The sequence below is a fragment of the Monomorium pharaonis genome, chromosome 8 (genome assembly GCF_013373865.1).
Source record: "Monomorium pharaonis isolate MP-MQ-018 chromosome 8, ASM1337386v2, whole genome shotgun sequence".
In the NCBI taxonomy this organism is placed as follows: domain Eukaryota; kingdom Metazoa; phylum Arthropoda; class Insecta; order Hymenoptera; family Formicidae; genus Monomorium; species Monomorium pharaonis.
Window position 1 is genome coordinate 17,449,905 of NC_050474.1, and position 18,645 is coordinate 17,468,549.

At 28.2% G+C, this 18,645-nt stretch overlaps 1 protein-coding gene across 3 annotated transcripts in view; it reads right to left on the bottom strand.

The window, feature by feature from the left end:
• Positions 1–2,103: 2,103 nt before the first annotated feature.
• LOC118644171 (cytochrome P450 4C1-like) overlaps positions 2,104–18,645 on the bottom strand; it is a 28,169-nt gene continuing 11,627 nt past the window's right edge. The window contains exons 4-12 of one of the 3 annotated variants that reach the window (XM_036291054.1): positions 13,617–13,802; positions 10,222–10,315; positions 6,927–7,029; positions 6,654–6,750; positions 6,321–6,427; positions 4,655–4,723; positions 3,037–3,148; positions 2,576–2,755; positions 2,104–2,504 (exon numbers count right to left, since the gene is read on the bottom strand). In XM_036291054.1, coding sequence (XP_036146947.1) covers positions 2,332–2,504; positions 2,576–2,755; positions 3,037–3,148; positions 4,655–4,723; positions 6,321–6,427; positions 6,654–6,750; positions 6,927–7,029; positions 10,222–10,315; positions 13,617–13,802 — 1,121 coding nt within the window. In that variant the 3' untranslated portion in view covers positions 2,104–2,331. Of the gene's footprint in view, positions 2,505–2,575; positions 2,756–2,979; positions 3,149–4,654; positions 4,724–6,320; positions 6,428–6,653; positions 6,751–6,926; positions 7,030–10,221; positions 10,316–13,616; positions 13,803–18,645 lie in introns of those variants that run through there. The other 2 variants (XM_036291053.1, XM_036291055.1) reach the window with 2 other exon arrangements.

Below are 18,645 nucleotides of genomic sequence, written 5' to 3' on the forward strand. Positions count from 1 at the left end.
TAATTTTTTTTATCGTGCTAGACGTGCTACGGTATGGGTTGCAGATGGAGGAAACGGTTATTTATTTTTTGCTTATGTTTTGATACTTTATTGCTCATTTTTTGTGAGGAAACGTGAAACTTTGCTTAGATCCCATGTTTGTTTTTGAATTTCTATCTTCAGAATTTATTATTTGTTGACTCAATATTCAAAAGAAGTCGGAATTATCTACTTGGTCGTTTCGTCCATCTATGTTTGTCATTACGTTTCTAACAGACTAATCATAGACGCATAAAAAATTATCGGAGACCGTTGAAACGGAATTTCTTTTGTAAATTATTAGTTTTTCTGACGAAGGGAAATCGTGGAGTCTGCCGGACGTAACAATATTTTAAAATTTGTAAGGAAAGAATATTGAATTTTTTCTACTTTCCAACAGAGTAAACTTTCTTCTAAAAACATTTTTTAATTTGTATTTTTTTGGTTGTCTTTTTATTGTTTTTTTTTCATCATTTAGCCAAATCGCTCGCGATTAATCAGTCTATCTTTACTTGTGCAAATTTAATTTTACGCTGTTTTTCAACAATATTAGGTATTCGACGGTCAAAAATTTTCAAAAACGTAATATAAAACATATATAAAAACATTTAAATATATATATATATTATATTATAAAACAATAAATTATAAACTTTTAATACTGTCAATAAAATAACTTTGAAGATACATATATTCATTCAGACGAAATGTTGCATAATTAATAAAGTGAACGAACTTACCTTAAGTAAAGTTCGATTATAATTATAATTATGCTGTCTTGTCCGGATAGAATATTCCCTCCTCCTCTTCTCATTAATCAGATTTGTTTGCTTTAAAAGAATAAAAATGCGAGACGCCGCTCGCATAGCCGTAGAAGACGATATTCCTTCAAATTTCTTTTATCTTTGAATAGCCTGTTGAGGATAGTGCAGCGGAACGCTACTACATATATCTATCCAGACAAAACAGCATAATTATAATCGAATTTCACTTAAGGTAAGTTTGTCCAATTTATTAAACATATTCTATGAATTAAAAATATATGTGATTATATATAAACAATTTTTCTAATTTCTTTAAACTTAACTATTTTGTAAAAGAAGCAATGCAAAAATTATCTTTTTAATTAGTTTCTATCTTTTCAGTATAACTATCTTTTATTTTATATTAAATAGAAATTTAACAAAAAAAAGAAACTAATATAAATATACATGGACATATTTTATGTACATATATTTTATATGTTTTTATATAAAAATTATTTTCCGAGTAAAGAGTAAAAAAATAAATAAAAATTTAATTAATAATATTATTTATTTAGTAACAATTAGTAACAATTTAATTAAATTTATACATTTTTAAGAATAATTTTTCTAAAAAGTTTTTAAAATAAGTGCATTGTAATAATTTTGTCTTTATTAAAATTAAAGAAAAAATTTTACAACATTTGCGTAACTTTTAATTTGTAATAAAAAAACTAATTAATAGCAAATAATTTTTAAATACTCCCGTCAAAATTATTATGTAAATTATTAATATATTTATTCACGTGTGTGACTAATACGCTTTAATTATTCTTATATAAATCATATAAAAACTGATATTGATAAAGAATTAAAACTCAGTTTACAGATGAAATCAATTTCACATAAAATCGCTTTTAAAATAAAACAATCTGAAGCGTAAGAAGGAATACGTATTGACGTAGATGGTTATAGAGATTGTAAATTCGCGGATTCGAACTCAGCAGCTCTGCGACTTTTTACTGCATCGGGATTACTCCCGCACTGCGCACTGGTCGCATCAGGATATATTTCCCGCATCACCCGCACCAAAAGAAAAAAATTGCTCTGGAATCCGGCACTGCCATGATTTTTGTAAAATAAAGTGTTTTTTTTAATGTTTTTATTATTTAATTTGTAATAGTGTAAAAATTCGTTAAATCATTTCCGTGGTATAACAAATAACTAATTTTTTCTTTTCAATTATATACCTTAAATTATATTGGAACCTAGGCCGGATGTCACGCTTAATTCGCATTCGGTGAAACAAGAAATAGGTGAGAAAAAAAGAGAGTAAAGGAAAGAAATTTCATGTAGATTTTTATTATCGGCTTAAAACTGACTCAACATTAGTTGCCAAGTCTCTAATTAATTGTGAACTTTACTAACCAAGTATATGAATAATGGGAATATTCTGGAGTGACAACTTCGATCCAATAATCGAGTACTTATATACGGCTAAACATGGTAAACAATGTTGGGTCATTAATAATTTTTGTCGTTTTTTGAAATTTGAATTGTTTCTAAATATCTATATGCATTCTTTAGCGACTGGGATAAACTTTAAACGATGCGGATTTAAAGGGCGAAACACTAAATCAACTCCCGTTCGAAGGTCTTTTAAATAATCCACTGGTTCTACGTAGAAATTGTGAATCAGAGAGGCTATCATTGCCTTCATCTCTAATAGAGCAAATCGTTGACCTATAATTTTAAGTTACATGTAAGTATTACAATTTATTTATATGAAAGGATATCAAGGATAAACATCTTACCGATACAATTACGCGGTCCAGCACTGAATGGTATATATGAATAAGGATGACGATTTCTTATGTTATCAAGTAAAAATCGATCTGGATCAAATATTTCTGGATTTGGCCAAAAATTAGGATCTCTGTGTACTTCTAATATATTCAGATGTATTATTGTTCTGGCAGGTATTATATATGAGTCTGTAAAAAAGTTTTACAATAAATAATATAAAACATTAATTAACAGAAAAAATATAATCTAACAATTAGAAAGTTATTTAAAATTTCAGAGATACATATTTAAACTTTTTGATACATGTAATTAATTTGTTCACAATGTTGTGTGAACCACAAAAAACAATTAATTGAAAATATGAACATTCTGAAAAATATATACGTCAGGGGATTAACATTAGGTTACGTACTTAATTGTATATCTTCTGAATTAACTCGGGATACGAAAAAAACACTTGGGTACATACGCAACGCTTCTTTTATACATCTCTCTAAATATTGCAGATCTTGCAGGGACTGCATGGTAAGATTTCCTTGATTCTCCTTCATAATAGTATCAACTTCTTTTCGAACACAATTCTGTATTATTAATGTAAATTTAGACACAATTGTTTATTGTGTACTAATATTTTATGAACAAAGAAATAAAATTGTAAAATTTCTACGTTTAATTTATAGACGTTTCGATTAATATTTTCTAAGACAATACACGAATAATATATACTTAAATAAAATATATATTTAACGTATTTATAGAGGAACATTACTAATACTAGCATACATGTATTTGGTATTTTGTAGATTATATTTTTTAAATAAAACCTAAAAATAAAACTTTGAAAAGATGCATAAACTAACTAAATTAAACTAACTAAAAAGCGTCTTCAATGATATATATAGCAAATAGTATCTTATACTTTTGAAGTATTGTTTCAAATTTTCCATAATTAAGAAAGAAGCTCTTAGCTCGTTGGTTGAAAATTCTACTTTAACACTGTTTTTATGCGTATAAGTACAATTAAAATTATGATCAAAATAATTTCACAGCTACACAAAAAAAAGTGATCTGTCCAGACTCATGTATTCCTATGGATTTTGGTCTGCTGAATCCAAATCTGATGTCAGAATTGGTAGATTGGTTCGCTGTTTCGAGAAAAACATCAACGAAAGTATTTGTTTTGTAGATTTTCGAGCTTTTTTGAGGTTTCCTCGAAACAGCGAACCAATCCACCAATTCTGATATCAGATTTGGATTCAGCAGGCTTAAATCCATAACAATACATAGGTCTGATATACAGGCCAGACTACTTTTTTGTGTAGCTGTGCATAACCACATACGCAAAAAAATGTAGTTTGACTTGTATATCAGATCTATGTTATACTCTCTTATCGATTATATAACTAAGTTTCGATAATATTCATTTTACCGTTGCTTATTAATTGTTAGGGAAAAACCATTTAGATAATCTTACAAGTGTGTTAAAGCAATCTGAAGTGACATTTTACTGAAATATCTTTTTAGAAATGATACACATGAATTCTAAGTCTGATTTTCGTAACATTGGACACCATAAATTCAATATGCACACATCTTACGAAACATACCTTACGAACGTATCTTACGAAGAACTTGATAAAATGAGTTTTAAAAAGACGTAATAGACAGTGACACTACTTTTTTTTTCTTTTTATATGAGTTATGAGTCTGAACCAAATACAAAAATTAAAATTTACTTCAGGATCTTTGTTTGATAGAACTACCTTAAATGTACTGTCTTTTTTCAATAAATATTGTAAAAAATGGAGCTATGATCAACTTGAATTTGACATATGTTATTAAAGTCATTGGCCTGAATAATAATTTCCAAGAGATTTTAATTGTTTTTCCGTGCTTATGGCACAAAACAAATTCTTCCACATAGATTTTGCTTTTTGCACACCCTTCATCTTACACATGTATTTTATATGACACGTATATTTTATTTTATCATAACAATATAATAAGTCAAGATCAAGTAGATAGCGCGGCTCCGTTTTCATCAATACTTACTTCTTTTTTATAAAACGCTCATTCATAAAAGGTACCTGAATATCTTTGTGTTCGGCCAATAAACATAACGTAAAACATATCCCCATTGATACAGTATCATGACCCTGTAATTATATTGCTTGTATTTATACATATATAATATCTAGGCACGGTTGGGAAAATTATTTTGTAAAAGTAACTATGTTACAGTTACAGTTTTTTTATTGTAAAAGTAACTAGTTACAGTTACAAGTTACTGATTTTGATAAATAACTTCTTACAGTTACAGTTGTCTAAAAAAATTAAAAGTTGTAACTTTTTAGTTACATTTTTCTGAAATAAATGTACATTATGTTAAATATAAGAAATAAGAATCGTGCAGGTTTTAGTAACTGTTTTATATTATGTGTTTAATTATGTGCTTTATTATTTTATGTACACTAAATGAGAATTTCATAAAGGTAAAAGACTAAATTATATGTTATTGTTATTAGAATTTAATGAAATATAATGCTACGTCAATTGTCATACATTAATTCATAAATACATTCTCTTCGTCAATAAAATTTTAATAAAAATTCTTAATAATTTTTAATAGAATTTGATATGCATATATATCATCGTTAAGAGGGGATACTGGCTAAGGTCAAAATTTTCGACAACATTTTTTCGCCATAATTGATAGTAAAACTATTCAAGAATATACTCGTGAAATTTTAGAGTCCAACTTGAAGTATTTCAGAAGTTATAGAATAGAAAGTGAGTCAGCCTCGCGTAGGTATACAAGCGCCCGACCGGAACGGATCACGCGCTCCGCCCTTCGACGTCGAAAAACACCTCCGAATATACGAAAATCTTTCGAATGAAGAGCTTTGGACTAGAAGTTTAGACGCACACACACAAAATTCTAACGAAGCTTTTAACTCAACAGAAATGTGGAATATCTAGAACATTAGAATTCGTGATTTAAAATTGTACATGTCGCCTCCTATATAGCTGCAGGCATCTTCAACGAAGGATATGTTCCCACAAATTTAAGCGTATATTGACAAGATACTTTCGTCACGAATTTATCACGACGTCATTTAACAACAATTTACCGATTCATCAAAATTTTTCTTTATATTACTTAAGTATGTAATACAGTATCGTCAAAATTTTGGAAAGATTAACTGCACTTCTGTTTATTTCAAAAATCTGTAAAACTCCTTTTTTAAGCTTTATAAATCAGAATCCTCCCTTAAAATGACCTCGTCGTGGTGCCATTATAGTAAAGCTACCGATGCTAAACGTACGTTCTACAGAACTCGGAATACCTGTGTTATATTTAATAAAAAGTTTCTTAATTGTAGTGTAATCATTTAGCATAACATATTAATACTGCAATTATTCGATTTTAGAATCAATATAATTCTTCTTGTGTAGACTCAATTTCTTTCAGGTTGTTTAAAAATTTTAACCCATGTTCCCCCCAAAAGTAATTATTAAAGTAACTATCAAAATATGTAGTTATTAGTTACCCCCAAAAATGTAACTAACAATAAGTTAAGTTATAGTTACAAATAGAGAAAAGTAACGATGTTAAGTTACAGATACCCCAAAAAAATTAATTGTGACTTAATTAGTTATAAGTTATAATTCGTTATTTCTTAACCTTGCATTTAGGTAATGCAATAAGACAAATGTAAATAAAAATGAAGAAAGGTTTGTACAAGTGCATACCTCAAATGTAAAAGTATCGACTTCCTCTCTAATATCCAAATCAGTTAAAAGATTTTTTTGAGATGCCAGTATTAAAAGATCCAACATTGCAAGTCGTTTTTTTCGAACTAAATCAAATTATAAAAATCTTATTACAATCTTATTACATAATTCTTGTTTGTTTTACTTTTGTTAAGCAATATAAAATTAAAGTTTAATTTACATTACAAATATATTTAATTAACGGCAATGATATGTCATAATGTAAAATATTATAGTATTTAAATTCTATTAAAATAATAATATTTAATATTAGGTTATTGAATTTAAAATATAGCTTTGGCTGTCACGTACTTGTAGTCTTTTCATCATCTACCATTGTTTCTTCGTCAAAATTTCTCAAATATTGCCCATTGGTGCTTTTATGATAATCTTTTCTTTCTGCAATAATCTACACATATCAAACATCGGTTTTGTAAATTGTGTAAATGCTGAAGATGTTTTTATCAACGCTTACAAATTATATCTTATTATTCTTTTATATAAAAATTAAGAGATCTTTACCTTCTTAACTTTTCAGCACAATATAATATTAGTAAAAAGTATTTAAGAAGATAACATTTTTACCTTTTCGGTAAATCCGTGTAATATGTTCAGGATCTGTTTTTGTTCTTTACCTGTTGGTGATAATGAGAATATCCAGTCGGCATACAACCATGGCCTAAAAAGTCTAAATCGTATTACAGAATGTTAGGCATGTGAATTTAAAAATTCGTTCAATTTTGTAAAATATTTTCTTTTAATCTTAGCTTGCCACATCAATTTTAATTACCTTGACAAGCCAAAAATTGATATTTTAAACAAAAAATTTAGAATTCTGTAAATTTAAGCTTCTCGAGAGAAATATTAAGAGTTTTCTAGTTAATCTTTCAGATTTTGGATTAATAAAGCATATAGTACAATATATGGTATATAATTTTTACAAACTTTTTTACATATCTATAATTGTGAAAGAGTACGGACTTTTCGGGAAAAAAAAGAATCTTTGAAGTTTCATAGTATTTATACATGTTAGTACACAAAAAGCGAGAAATATTACATTGAATTTAACAACGCGTATATACTAAAATATACTTTTTAATTTCATATTATATGAAATTCAGTAAAATTATATTTAATAAAAAACAAAATAGTACCTCAAACACCGAAAACTTACATGTACCAGCTTATGTATACTTGAATCTACTTTGTGAACTTTTATACTACTATAACATAATTAAATTTGGATGCATTGTTTGGTATTATACTGTTATAATATTTCTATTCGTTTAATATAGGAATGTTAAAAACTTTAAACAAATTTTATATTGAAGTAAACAATGAGTCAAATATGCAAACTGTTAGTTGCATCGACGTAAAGTAATGGATTCTGCGATAGCAGAGAAAACATGTCCGAGAGAGAAAGACAGCGATTAGTAGGAATATGAAGACTAGAACCAGGAGACCGATCTCTGTGGTTTTGAGTGAGGCGAAAATCTGTTAGAAATGTAGTACCAAATGGTGGCGCTGACAATGCTGATACACCGGGATACACCGGAATATTGGTATAAGAAAACTGAGATAAGTACTCTAAATGTAAAAATTGCTAAGATTTTTATTATAAATTTACATTTATAAAATTGTCAAATATTTGAGTTCTTACAATTATTCGTCATTATACTTCATATTGTTTCCGGTAAATCATTGTCGCCACCATTTGGTACTACATTTCTAACAGATTTTCGCCTCACTTTTAGAGGCAAAATCAGGCTTAGTTCGGTCTTCTGGTTCTAGTCTTCATAAGTAGGAGTTAAGCGCTGTCGATCTCTCTCTAACCAGTAGCATAGTGGGCGCTAGAAAGAGAAAAAAATTGACTCATACCACGTCTTCTCTTTATCTTTCTGCTGGACACTTTTTCAAGAACTTTTTGCAGAGATCGCGGAGTTCATACTTTACGTCGATGGTTAGTTGTTGATGGGTGCTTTCTAGCAATGTGCACAGGCGACATTGTGTAACACAGGGTACAAACGAGTGCTTTCCAACAAATTGACACAATCGTACTATTAGCTAAAGCTAATTGTAAGTTTGACTCCATGTCATCACTCCAGATACCAACATTTTAAATTTTTGCATTTGGTATCACCTATTTTTATGTAGATAGAAATATATAATGATAGCAATTTCGAATTTCAGTTAAACGGTTAAATTATTTGCATTAAATATTTCTGAAAAATATAATTTTTGAGTGATTACAATTCCGATGTGTTTTTATAAAATCTTTTTGTTAATAAAAAACTAAAATTAATAAGATAAATAACACAATTTTATTAAAGATTGGTTTCTAAATAATGGAAGATATTAATGCATACTTTATTTAATTATTTATTACAACTGTAAATGTATATGATACAATAATCAATATACACTGGCACAAAAAAAAAACAAGACAAAAATTTTGACCGAATTTTTAGGCAATCTTTAAAGAGATGCAACTTTGCAAAAAATCATCCAAATTACATGTACTTTCTTTTAAATTAAGAAGACTTTACTTTAAAAATCCCTAGGCGAAAGTTTGATTTATTAAGTGTGAACCTTTTGTATCGCATAAAAACATGTTTTTTTTTTTTTATTAAAAAAAAGTAAAAGTTTGTTATCATTTTTCACAAGTTACTCGTTAAAATCTTGCTAATTCAGATTCTTAAAGTTTATTTTTTTTTAGGCAATTTAAAAAAACATGTCAATACGATGTTTTTTGTTGATTGCACACGAGTTTGAAATTTGCACTGCATTTTAGGGTATTTAACAAATTAATATAATATTTTTTTTAATATCATGAATTTTGAGTATCAATATAATATTGCACATTGATTTTATTCGTGTTTAACTTAATCATACCGCCGTCATCAGAGTGACCCGATATGCATCACGTAGAGATTGACAGTCGGATTTTGCACATCATGTGGCTCTGAAATTCATCGGTAGAAATTTGCACTTAATACTGATCTGAATATAACGAATAGCTGACGCGCCATTTTATTGAAGTCAACAGAAGCTTGTAGCAGCCTGCTCAGATCACACATAAATATACACATATTCATACATAAAAAATAAGTTTGGTTTTCATGCGATACAAAAGGTTCACACTTAACAAATCAAACTTTCGCCTAGGGATTTCCAAAGTAGAGTCTTTGCCCTTTAATTTTAAAAAAGTACATGTAATTTGGATGATTTTTTACAAAGTTGCATCTCTTTGAAGATTGCCTAAAAATTCGGTCAAAATTTTTGTCTCGGTTTTTTTTTTGCGCCAGTGTATATTGATAATTTTACTATTAATTATTACTATTTTTTACACACGTTAACCATGTTAACTATTAATATTAAATATTACATACTGTTATAATAAAAAATTTACATAACTTTAATAATTAATGATTATATAATTTTCCAATTACAGCAATAGAAGGATTTATTTGCAAATACTGCAGTGCTATTTCAGCTTTTATTACTAACCAAATGTTAAATAAATAAAATAATTTATTGTAAACCACTGTATTTCTTATTTAATAAGACTTATTGGAAAAAGCTCAATTTATAAAAAATTTTTTTTGAAATTAACTTACACCACAAATCCTTTGATAATTACTACTCTGCTCTTTAGCGGTAAAATAAAGCTAAACAGCGTTCCAGCTACAACTCGACATTGTGTAACATTGTATCACACAGTAACAACAATGTTTCATAGCTGGAAAACACCCAACTTAAACAATATGCGTAAGCAATATGCATAATATAATAAATACAATTATTTGTTTTAATTTATTCAATACTAATCTATATATTTATTACGTCAATTTAGATATATTAATTATTTACTGTAAATTACCTATGAGCACAAAGTTCTCCCATTCTGTAAACCGCTTTTCGATACTGTTGCTGAAATGCACCCATTCCTTGCAGAGAAGTGCCCATGGCAGTTTCTAAAAAATTTTAAGTTACATTCCCACCCTAAAATCACATATCGTGAAAGCTTAAATTTGTTCTTGCTACTAATTTGCCATTATTCCGTGCTTGGAAAGATTTTTTTCTGTTTTTCTCATAAATTTTCAGCTAGCAAAATAACGCAAACTTTGCCGCAAACTCAAACAAATCTTTGCAGCAAAATTACGAGACAAACGTACAATATGATAGCAAATTTGTGGCAAGAACAGGGCAAATCTTATCAAAGATCGACAAAAATGAAATATTGGACTGATCAGTTTAATATCATATAGTGTGAAATCATACTTGGTTCTCTGTTCTCGACGAGCCTCTTTTATTTACTTACAAGAGAGCCTCGCGAACCCGAAAATTCTGATTTTAATGAAACTTGGCATAAGTGTAAAGCGGGTAAATACATGAATTTAGAAATTATAAGTTGGTGCTTATAAACGGTTTAAAGGGTTGAAACCATCCTTTAAAAATTTAGAGTTTTTGCCTTTTCTCGATATATCTCGTAAACCAAACAAAATATAAAAAAATGTTTCATACAAAAGTTTTACAGTATAAGTACCTCTAGTTAACTATGTTATTTATTTTTCTAAAAAAAATTTTTTTTAAAAACAAATTTTTTTTTGCAAAAAAAATTTTTGGAAAAAAATAAATAGAATAGTTAAATAGAGGTATTAATGCCGTAAAACTTTTGTACAAAACATTTTTTTGTTTTATTTAGTTTACGAGATATATCGAGAAAACGCAAAAATGTCTCAACTTTGAAGCGTGCTTTCACCCCTTCAAGCCGGTTTTGAACCAAAATAAAACATTTCTAAATTAATGTATTTACCCCTTTACATTTATGCCAAGTTTTATTAAAATCAGAAAATTTTCCGTTTGGGCTTATAAATGGTTTGAAGGAGTGAAATCCTTCAAAAGTTGAGATATTTTTACTTTTTCTCGATATATCTCGTAAACTAAACAAAATATAAAAAATGTTTTATACAAAAGTTTTACAGCATAAATACTTTTATTTAACTACGCTGTTTATTTAAAAAAAAAATTTTTTTTTAATTAAAATAAATTTTCAATAAAATTGATTTTTATGTATATAGCATTTATAAAGTAATTATACTATCTTATACTATGTTTTATTTATATCATCTATGTGTATATTACGAATGTTATATATTATCTATGTTATAATACATTTATATCTGCATCCCTGTATGTATTAGTTTTCATCTAACAGGTGCGCAATATTAGAGTAGTCACGTTGCTTTCACACAGTTCATCAAATGATAAGTCATTCACTACATTTGTTATAATATCTTTTATCACATCACGTAATTGTATTTCTTTTTCATTTATAGGCGTTGGTGGAATATGTGTAATTTGATATAAAATAATTAACATATTAAGAACATTCGCAACATTTATGTGTAACATTATGCTTTGCATAATTAAAAACAATCTAAGAGAAAAATCAAACACACGTTAGACGTGGTGTATTGATCAAGCATACGTTAGACTTTATACTAATGTGAAAATGACGCGTAACATCATTAATAAAAATATCAAACTTTGATACGTGATTTCCATTTTATACATATATGATATATACCGTGACATGACGAATATAAAACTTGAATGTGAATTATGTGACGTAGACAAAATAAACTGTGTGAAAGCAACTCTAAGTGACTACTCTAATATTGCGCACCTGTTAGATGAAAACTAATACATACAGAGATGCAGATATAAATGTATAGTATTATAACATAGATAACATACACATAGATGATATAAAGAAAACATAGTATAAGATAGTATAATTACTTTATAAATGCTATATACATAAAAGTTAATTTTATTGAAAATTTATTTTAATTAAAAAAAATTTTTTCTTGAAAAATAAACAGCGTAGTTAAATGAAAGTATTTATGCTGTAAAACTTTTGTATAAAACATTTTTTTATATTTCGTTTAGTTTACGAGATATATCAAACAAAGGCAAAAACTCTAAATTTTTGAAGGATGGTTTCAACCCTTTAAACCGTTTATAAGCACCAACTTATAATTTTTAAATTCATGTATTTACTCCCTCTACATTTACGCCAAGTTTCATTAAAATCAGAATTTTCGGGTTTGCGAGGTTACCTTGTTAGTAGATAAATCCTTTTCACGAGAAATATGCTATCTCGGGGTAGATAGTGAAGTGGTCCTTGTTAAAACCCAATAATGCAACTCTGTTATATGCATAAAATATGCGTCATACTATTTGCAACAAGCCTTGCCAGCAAAAGCTAAGCTGTTTGCAAACACACCTTGTCGCAATTTTGCTACAAAAGTATGCTCGACAAGTTTTACTTTGTTCTTGCTACTAATTTGCCGTTATTCCGTGCTTAGCAAGATTTTTTTTGTTCCTTGCCATAAATTTATTGTCATGTCGTGTGGCAAAGTTTGCTCTGTTATTTGCGTAAATTTTGCATTTTATTGTGCCGGAACAAACTTTGTGATTTCTCTACGTATCATTTATGTACAAGTCTTTTTCTATTATTTCTAGCATTGTGTGGTAAAAACTTTAGTCTTAAATTTGCTCGAAACTTTTATAAGACAAAGTAAAGAACAATTACTTGTCATAAAATTGTTGTCAAAATTGAAACAATCTTTGTTGTAAAGCTATCACGATATGTAATTTTAGCAGGCTTGACAGGTTGGATTTATTGTCATGTTGTATGGCAAAGTTTGCTCTGTTATTTGCGTAAATTTTGCATTTTACTGATTTGGAGTAAACCTTGCCTTACACTTGTCGCAAATGTACTATTTTGCTGTGTACATACAGCAAGATTTTCGCTAGTTTTAAAACAAATTTGTTATTAATCCGTGCATAACAAAATTTAGCACTATTGACGTAAAGTTTATGTTACACCGTAATTTGCATCATTTATGATTTCTTTACGTAATATTTATGTACAAGTCTTTCTTTGTAATTTACAATATCGTATGATAAAACATTTTGTCGTAAATTTACGCGAAACTTTTACGAGACACAAAGCGAAAGACAATTACTTGTCACAAAATTGTTGTCAAAATTGAAAAAATCTTGCTGTAAAACTTTAACAAAATATGATTTTAGCATGCCTAGCTAGCTGAAATTGTTTTAATGTAATTACATATTTTTAAAATATCTTTTATTATAAAAATTAAATAATTTTTAATATCCATGTTTTGTATAAGAATTATATAATCTATTTGTATTATATTATTCAAGATAGAATATCTGCATAGATTTAAGAAAATGTAGTACCACATATTGCGTTCAATGTATGTTCACTAATAAACGGTACTAAATCTTTTGTAACAATGCCTCCCGCATTTTTCAATGATCTTGTCATACTTTCGCCCTCTTCGACTAAAATTTCGACAAATTGCTTTAATATATTAAAATGGAATGTAGGAGTTAATATCTTTCGCCGTGAATGCCACTTGGAGCCTAAAAAAAGAAAACATAATGTACAATCGTGTTATAATGTTACCACTAACATAAATGACGTTTACATATAATGTACAATTTTTTTGTTTTTTTAAATTTACTAGACCACAACATTGCGCGCGCTTCGCGCGCGCCACTTAGCATTTTTATATTGAACATTGCACTTTTTTTTCTTCTGTAATATTACTCTCACACACTTTATCATATTTAATGCCCTTCTCTATCTCACGCTCTTTCTCCCACTCTCTAAATTATTAATTATAATATTAATGATATTAATTATATTATTTTCATATTGTTCAATATTACTCTTACACTTTACTTTCTTATTTAATCCTCTTCTTTATCTCTCACGCTCTCCCACTCTCCTCCCTCCACCCCTCTCTCACTCACTAAACACAAATTAGTGATTATATTATATTTTCATGTTTCTTAATATCACTCTTACATACTTTATCTCCATACTTAATCCCCTTTAAATAAATTAAAAATTATAATATATTATATGTAATGTTACCTGTTAATTTTCAATCAATTTTCAAAACTTTCACTTTCTGGCGAACTCTTTAGAAAATTATTGTACGCGTCCGGAACTATAGGAAAACTGTGTTAAAATAAATAAAATTCTCGATATTCGATTAGCATTTCCCGTCAACCCTCAAAATTCAAGTTTTCCGGAAAATATAATTGTTTAAAAAATGTTTTAATTAATTATATCACCTGAATTCTATAGCAAATTATTGTACGCGTCCGGAACTATGTGAGAATTACGTTAAAATAAATAGATCAGTCGATATTTGATTAGCATTTCAGGTCTAGCTTTAAAAATTCAAGTTTTCCGGGCAAAATAATTGTTTAAAAAATGTTTTTATTAATTATAACACCGTAACTTTCCAAAAACTATTGTACGCGTCCAGAACTATATGAAAAATGCGTTTAAATAAATAGAACTGTTGATATTCGATTAGCATTTCACGTCTAGCTCTCAAAATTCAAGTTTTTCGGGTGAAATAATTGTTTAAAAAATGTTTTAATTAATTATATTAACGGAACTCTTTAGAAACTTATTGTACGCGTCCGGAACTATATGAGAATTGCGTTAAAATAAATAGAACTGTCGATATTTGAACAGCATCTCACCTTTAGCCCTCAAAAGTCAAGTTTTTCGGGAAAAATAATTGTTTAAAAAATGTTTTAATTAATTATAACACCGTAACTTTTTAAAAAACTCTTGTAGGCGTCCAGAACTATATGAAAATTACGTTAAAATACATAGATCTGTCGATATTCGATTAGAATTTCAGGCCTAGCCCTAAAATACAAGTTTTTCGGGCAAAATAATTGTTTAACAAATGTTCTAATTAATTATTTAACCTGAACTTTATAAAAACATATTGTACGCGTCCCGAACTATATGAGAATTACGTTCAAATAAATAGATCTGTCGATATTCGATTAGCACTTGTCGTGTAGCCTTAGAAATTCAAGTTTTTCGGTCAAAATAATTGTTTAAAAAATGTTTTAATCAATTATATTATCTGAACTTTATAGAAACATATTGTACGCGTCCCGAACTATATGAGAATTACGTTAAAATAAATAGATCTGTCGATATTCAAATAGCACTTGACGTGTAGCCTTAGAAAGTCAAGTTTTTCGGGCAAAATAATTGTTTAAAAAATGTTCTAATTAATTATATCACCTGAACTTTATAGAAACATATTGTACGCGTCCCGAACTATATGAGAATTACGTTAAAATAATTAGATCTGTCGATATTCGATTAGCACTTGTCGTGTAGCCTTAGAAATTCAAGTTTTTCAAGCAAAATAATTGTTTAAAAAATGTTTTAATTAATTATATCACCTGAACTTTATAGAAACATATTGTACGCGTCCCGAACTATATGAGAATTACGTTAAAATACATAGATCTGTCGATATTCGATTAACACTTGTCGTGTAGCCTCAAAAATTCAAGTTTTTTGGGCAAAATAATTGTTTAAAAAATGTCTTAATTAATTATATCACCTGAACTTTATAGAAACATATTGTAAGCGTCCCGAACTATATGAGAATTACGTTAAAATAAATAGATCTGTCGATATTCGATTAGCACTTGTCGTGTAGCCTCAAAAATTCAAGTTTTTCGGGCAAAATAATTGTTTAAAAAATGTTCTAATTAATTATATCACCGGAACTTTATAGAAACATATTGTACGCGTCCCGAAATATATGAGAATTACGTTACAATAAATAGATCTGTCGATATTCAAATAGCACTTGACGTGTAGCCTTAGAAATTCAAGTTTTTCGGGCAAAATAATTGTTTAAAAAATGTTCTAATTAATTATATCACCGGAACTTTATAGAAACATATTGTACGCGTCCCGAACTATATGAGAATTACGTTAAAATAAATAGATCTGTCAATATTCAAATAGCACTTGACGTGTAGCCTTAGAAATTCAAGTTTTTCGGGCAAAATAATTGTTTAAAAAATGTTCTAATTAATTATATCACCGGAACTTTACAGAAACATATTGTACGCGTCCCGAACTATATGAGAATTACGTTAAAATAAATAGATCTGTCGATATTCAAATAGCACTTGACGTGTAGCCTTAGAAATTCAAGTTTTTCGGGCAAAATAATTGTTTAAAAAATGTTCTAATTAATTATATCACCTGAATTTTATACAAACATATTGTACGCGTCCCGAACTATATGAGAATTACGTTAAAATAATTAGATCTGTCGATATTCGATTAGCACTTGTCGTGTAGCCTTAGAAATTCAAGTTTTTCAAGCAAAATAATTGTTTAAAAAATGTTTTAATTAATTATATCACTTGAACTTTATAGAAACATATTGTACGCGTCCCGAACTATATGAGAATTACGTTAAAATACATAGATCTGTCGATATTCGATTAGCACTTGTCGTGTAGCCTCAAAAATTCAAGTTTTTTGGGCAAAATAATTGTTTAAAAAATGTTTTAATTAATTATATCACCTGAACTTTATAGAAACATATTGTACGCGTCCCGAACTATATGAGAATTACGTTAAAATACATAGATCTGTCGATATTCGATTAGCACTTGTCGTGTAGCCTCAAAAATTCAAGTTTTTTGGGCAAAATAATTGTTTAAAAAATGTTCTAATTAATTATATCACCGGAACTTTACAGAAACATATTGTACGCGTCCCGAACTATATGAGAATTACGTTAAAATAATTAGATCTGTCGATATTTGATTAGCACTTGTCGTGTAGCCTTAGAAATTCAAGTTTTTCAAGCATAATAATTGTTTAAAAAATGTTCTAATTAATTATATCACCGGAACTTTATAGAAACATATTGTACGCGTCCCGAACTATATGAAAATTACGTTAAAATAATTAGATTTGTCGATATTTGATTAGCACTTGTCGTGTAGCCTTAGAAATTCAAGTTTTTCAAGCAAAATAATTGTTTAAAAAATGTTCTAATTAATTATATCACCGGAACTTTATAGAAACATATTGTACGCGTCCCGAACTATATGAAAATTACGTTAAAATAATTAGATCTGTCGATATTCGATTAGCACTTGTCGTGTAGCCTTAGAAATTCAAGTTTTTCAAGCATAATAATTGTTTAAAAAATGTTCTAATTAATTATATCACCTGAACTTTATAGAAACATATTGTAAGCGTCCCGAACTATATGAGAATTACGTTAAAATAATTAGATCTGTCGATATTCGATTAGCACTTGTCGTGTAGCCTTAGAAATTCAAGTTTTTCAAGCAAAATAATTATTTAAAAAATGTTCTAATTAATTATATCACCGGCACTTTACAGAAACATATTGTACGCGTCCCGAACTATATGAGAATTACGTTAAAATAAATAGATCTGTCGATATTCAAATAGCACTTGACATGTAGCCTTAGAAATTCAAGTTTTTCGGGCAAAATAATTGTTTAAAAAATGTTCTAATTAATTATATCACCTGAATTTTATACAAACATATTGTACGCGTCCCGAACTATATGAGAATTACGTTAAAATAATTAGATCTGTCGATATTCGATTAGCACTTGTCGTGTAGCCTTAGAAATTCAAGTTTTTCAAGCAAAATAATTGTTTAAAAAATGTTTTAATTAATTATATCACTTGAACTTTATAGAAACATATTGTACGCGTCCCGAACTATTTGAGAATTACGTTAAAATACATAGATCTGTCGATATTCGATTAGCACTTGTCGTGTAGCCTCAAAAATTCAAGTTTTTCGGGCAAAATAATTGTTTAAAAAATGTTTTAATGAATTATATCACCTGAACTTTGTAGAAACATATTGTACGCGTCCCGATCTATATGAGAATTACGTTCAAATAAATAGATTTGTCGATATTCGATTAGCACTTGTCGTGTAACCTTAGAAATTCAAGTTTTTTGGGCAAAATAATTGTTTAAAAAATGTTTTAATTAATTATATCACCTGAACTTTGTAGAAACATATTGCACGCTTCCCGAACTATATGAGAATTAAGTTCAAATAAATAGATCTGTCGATATTCGATTAGCACTTGTCGTGTAGCCTTAGAAATTCAAGTTTTTCGGGCAAAATAATTGTTTAAAAAATGTTTTAATTAATTATATCACCTGAACTTTATAGAAACATATTGTAAGCGTCCCGAACTATATAAGAATTACGTTCAAATAAATAGATCTGTCGATATTCGATTAGCACTTGTCGTGTAGCCTTAGAAATTCAAGTTTTTCAAACAAAATAATTGTTTAAAAAATGTTTTAATTAATTATATCACCGGAACTTTACAGAAACATATTGTA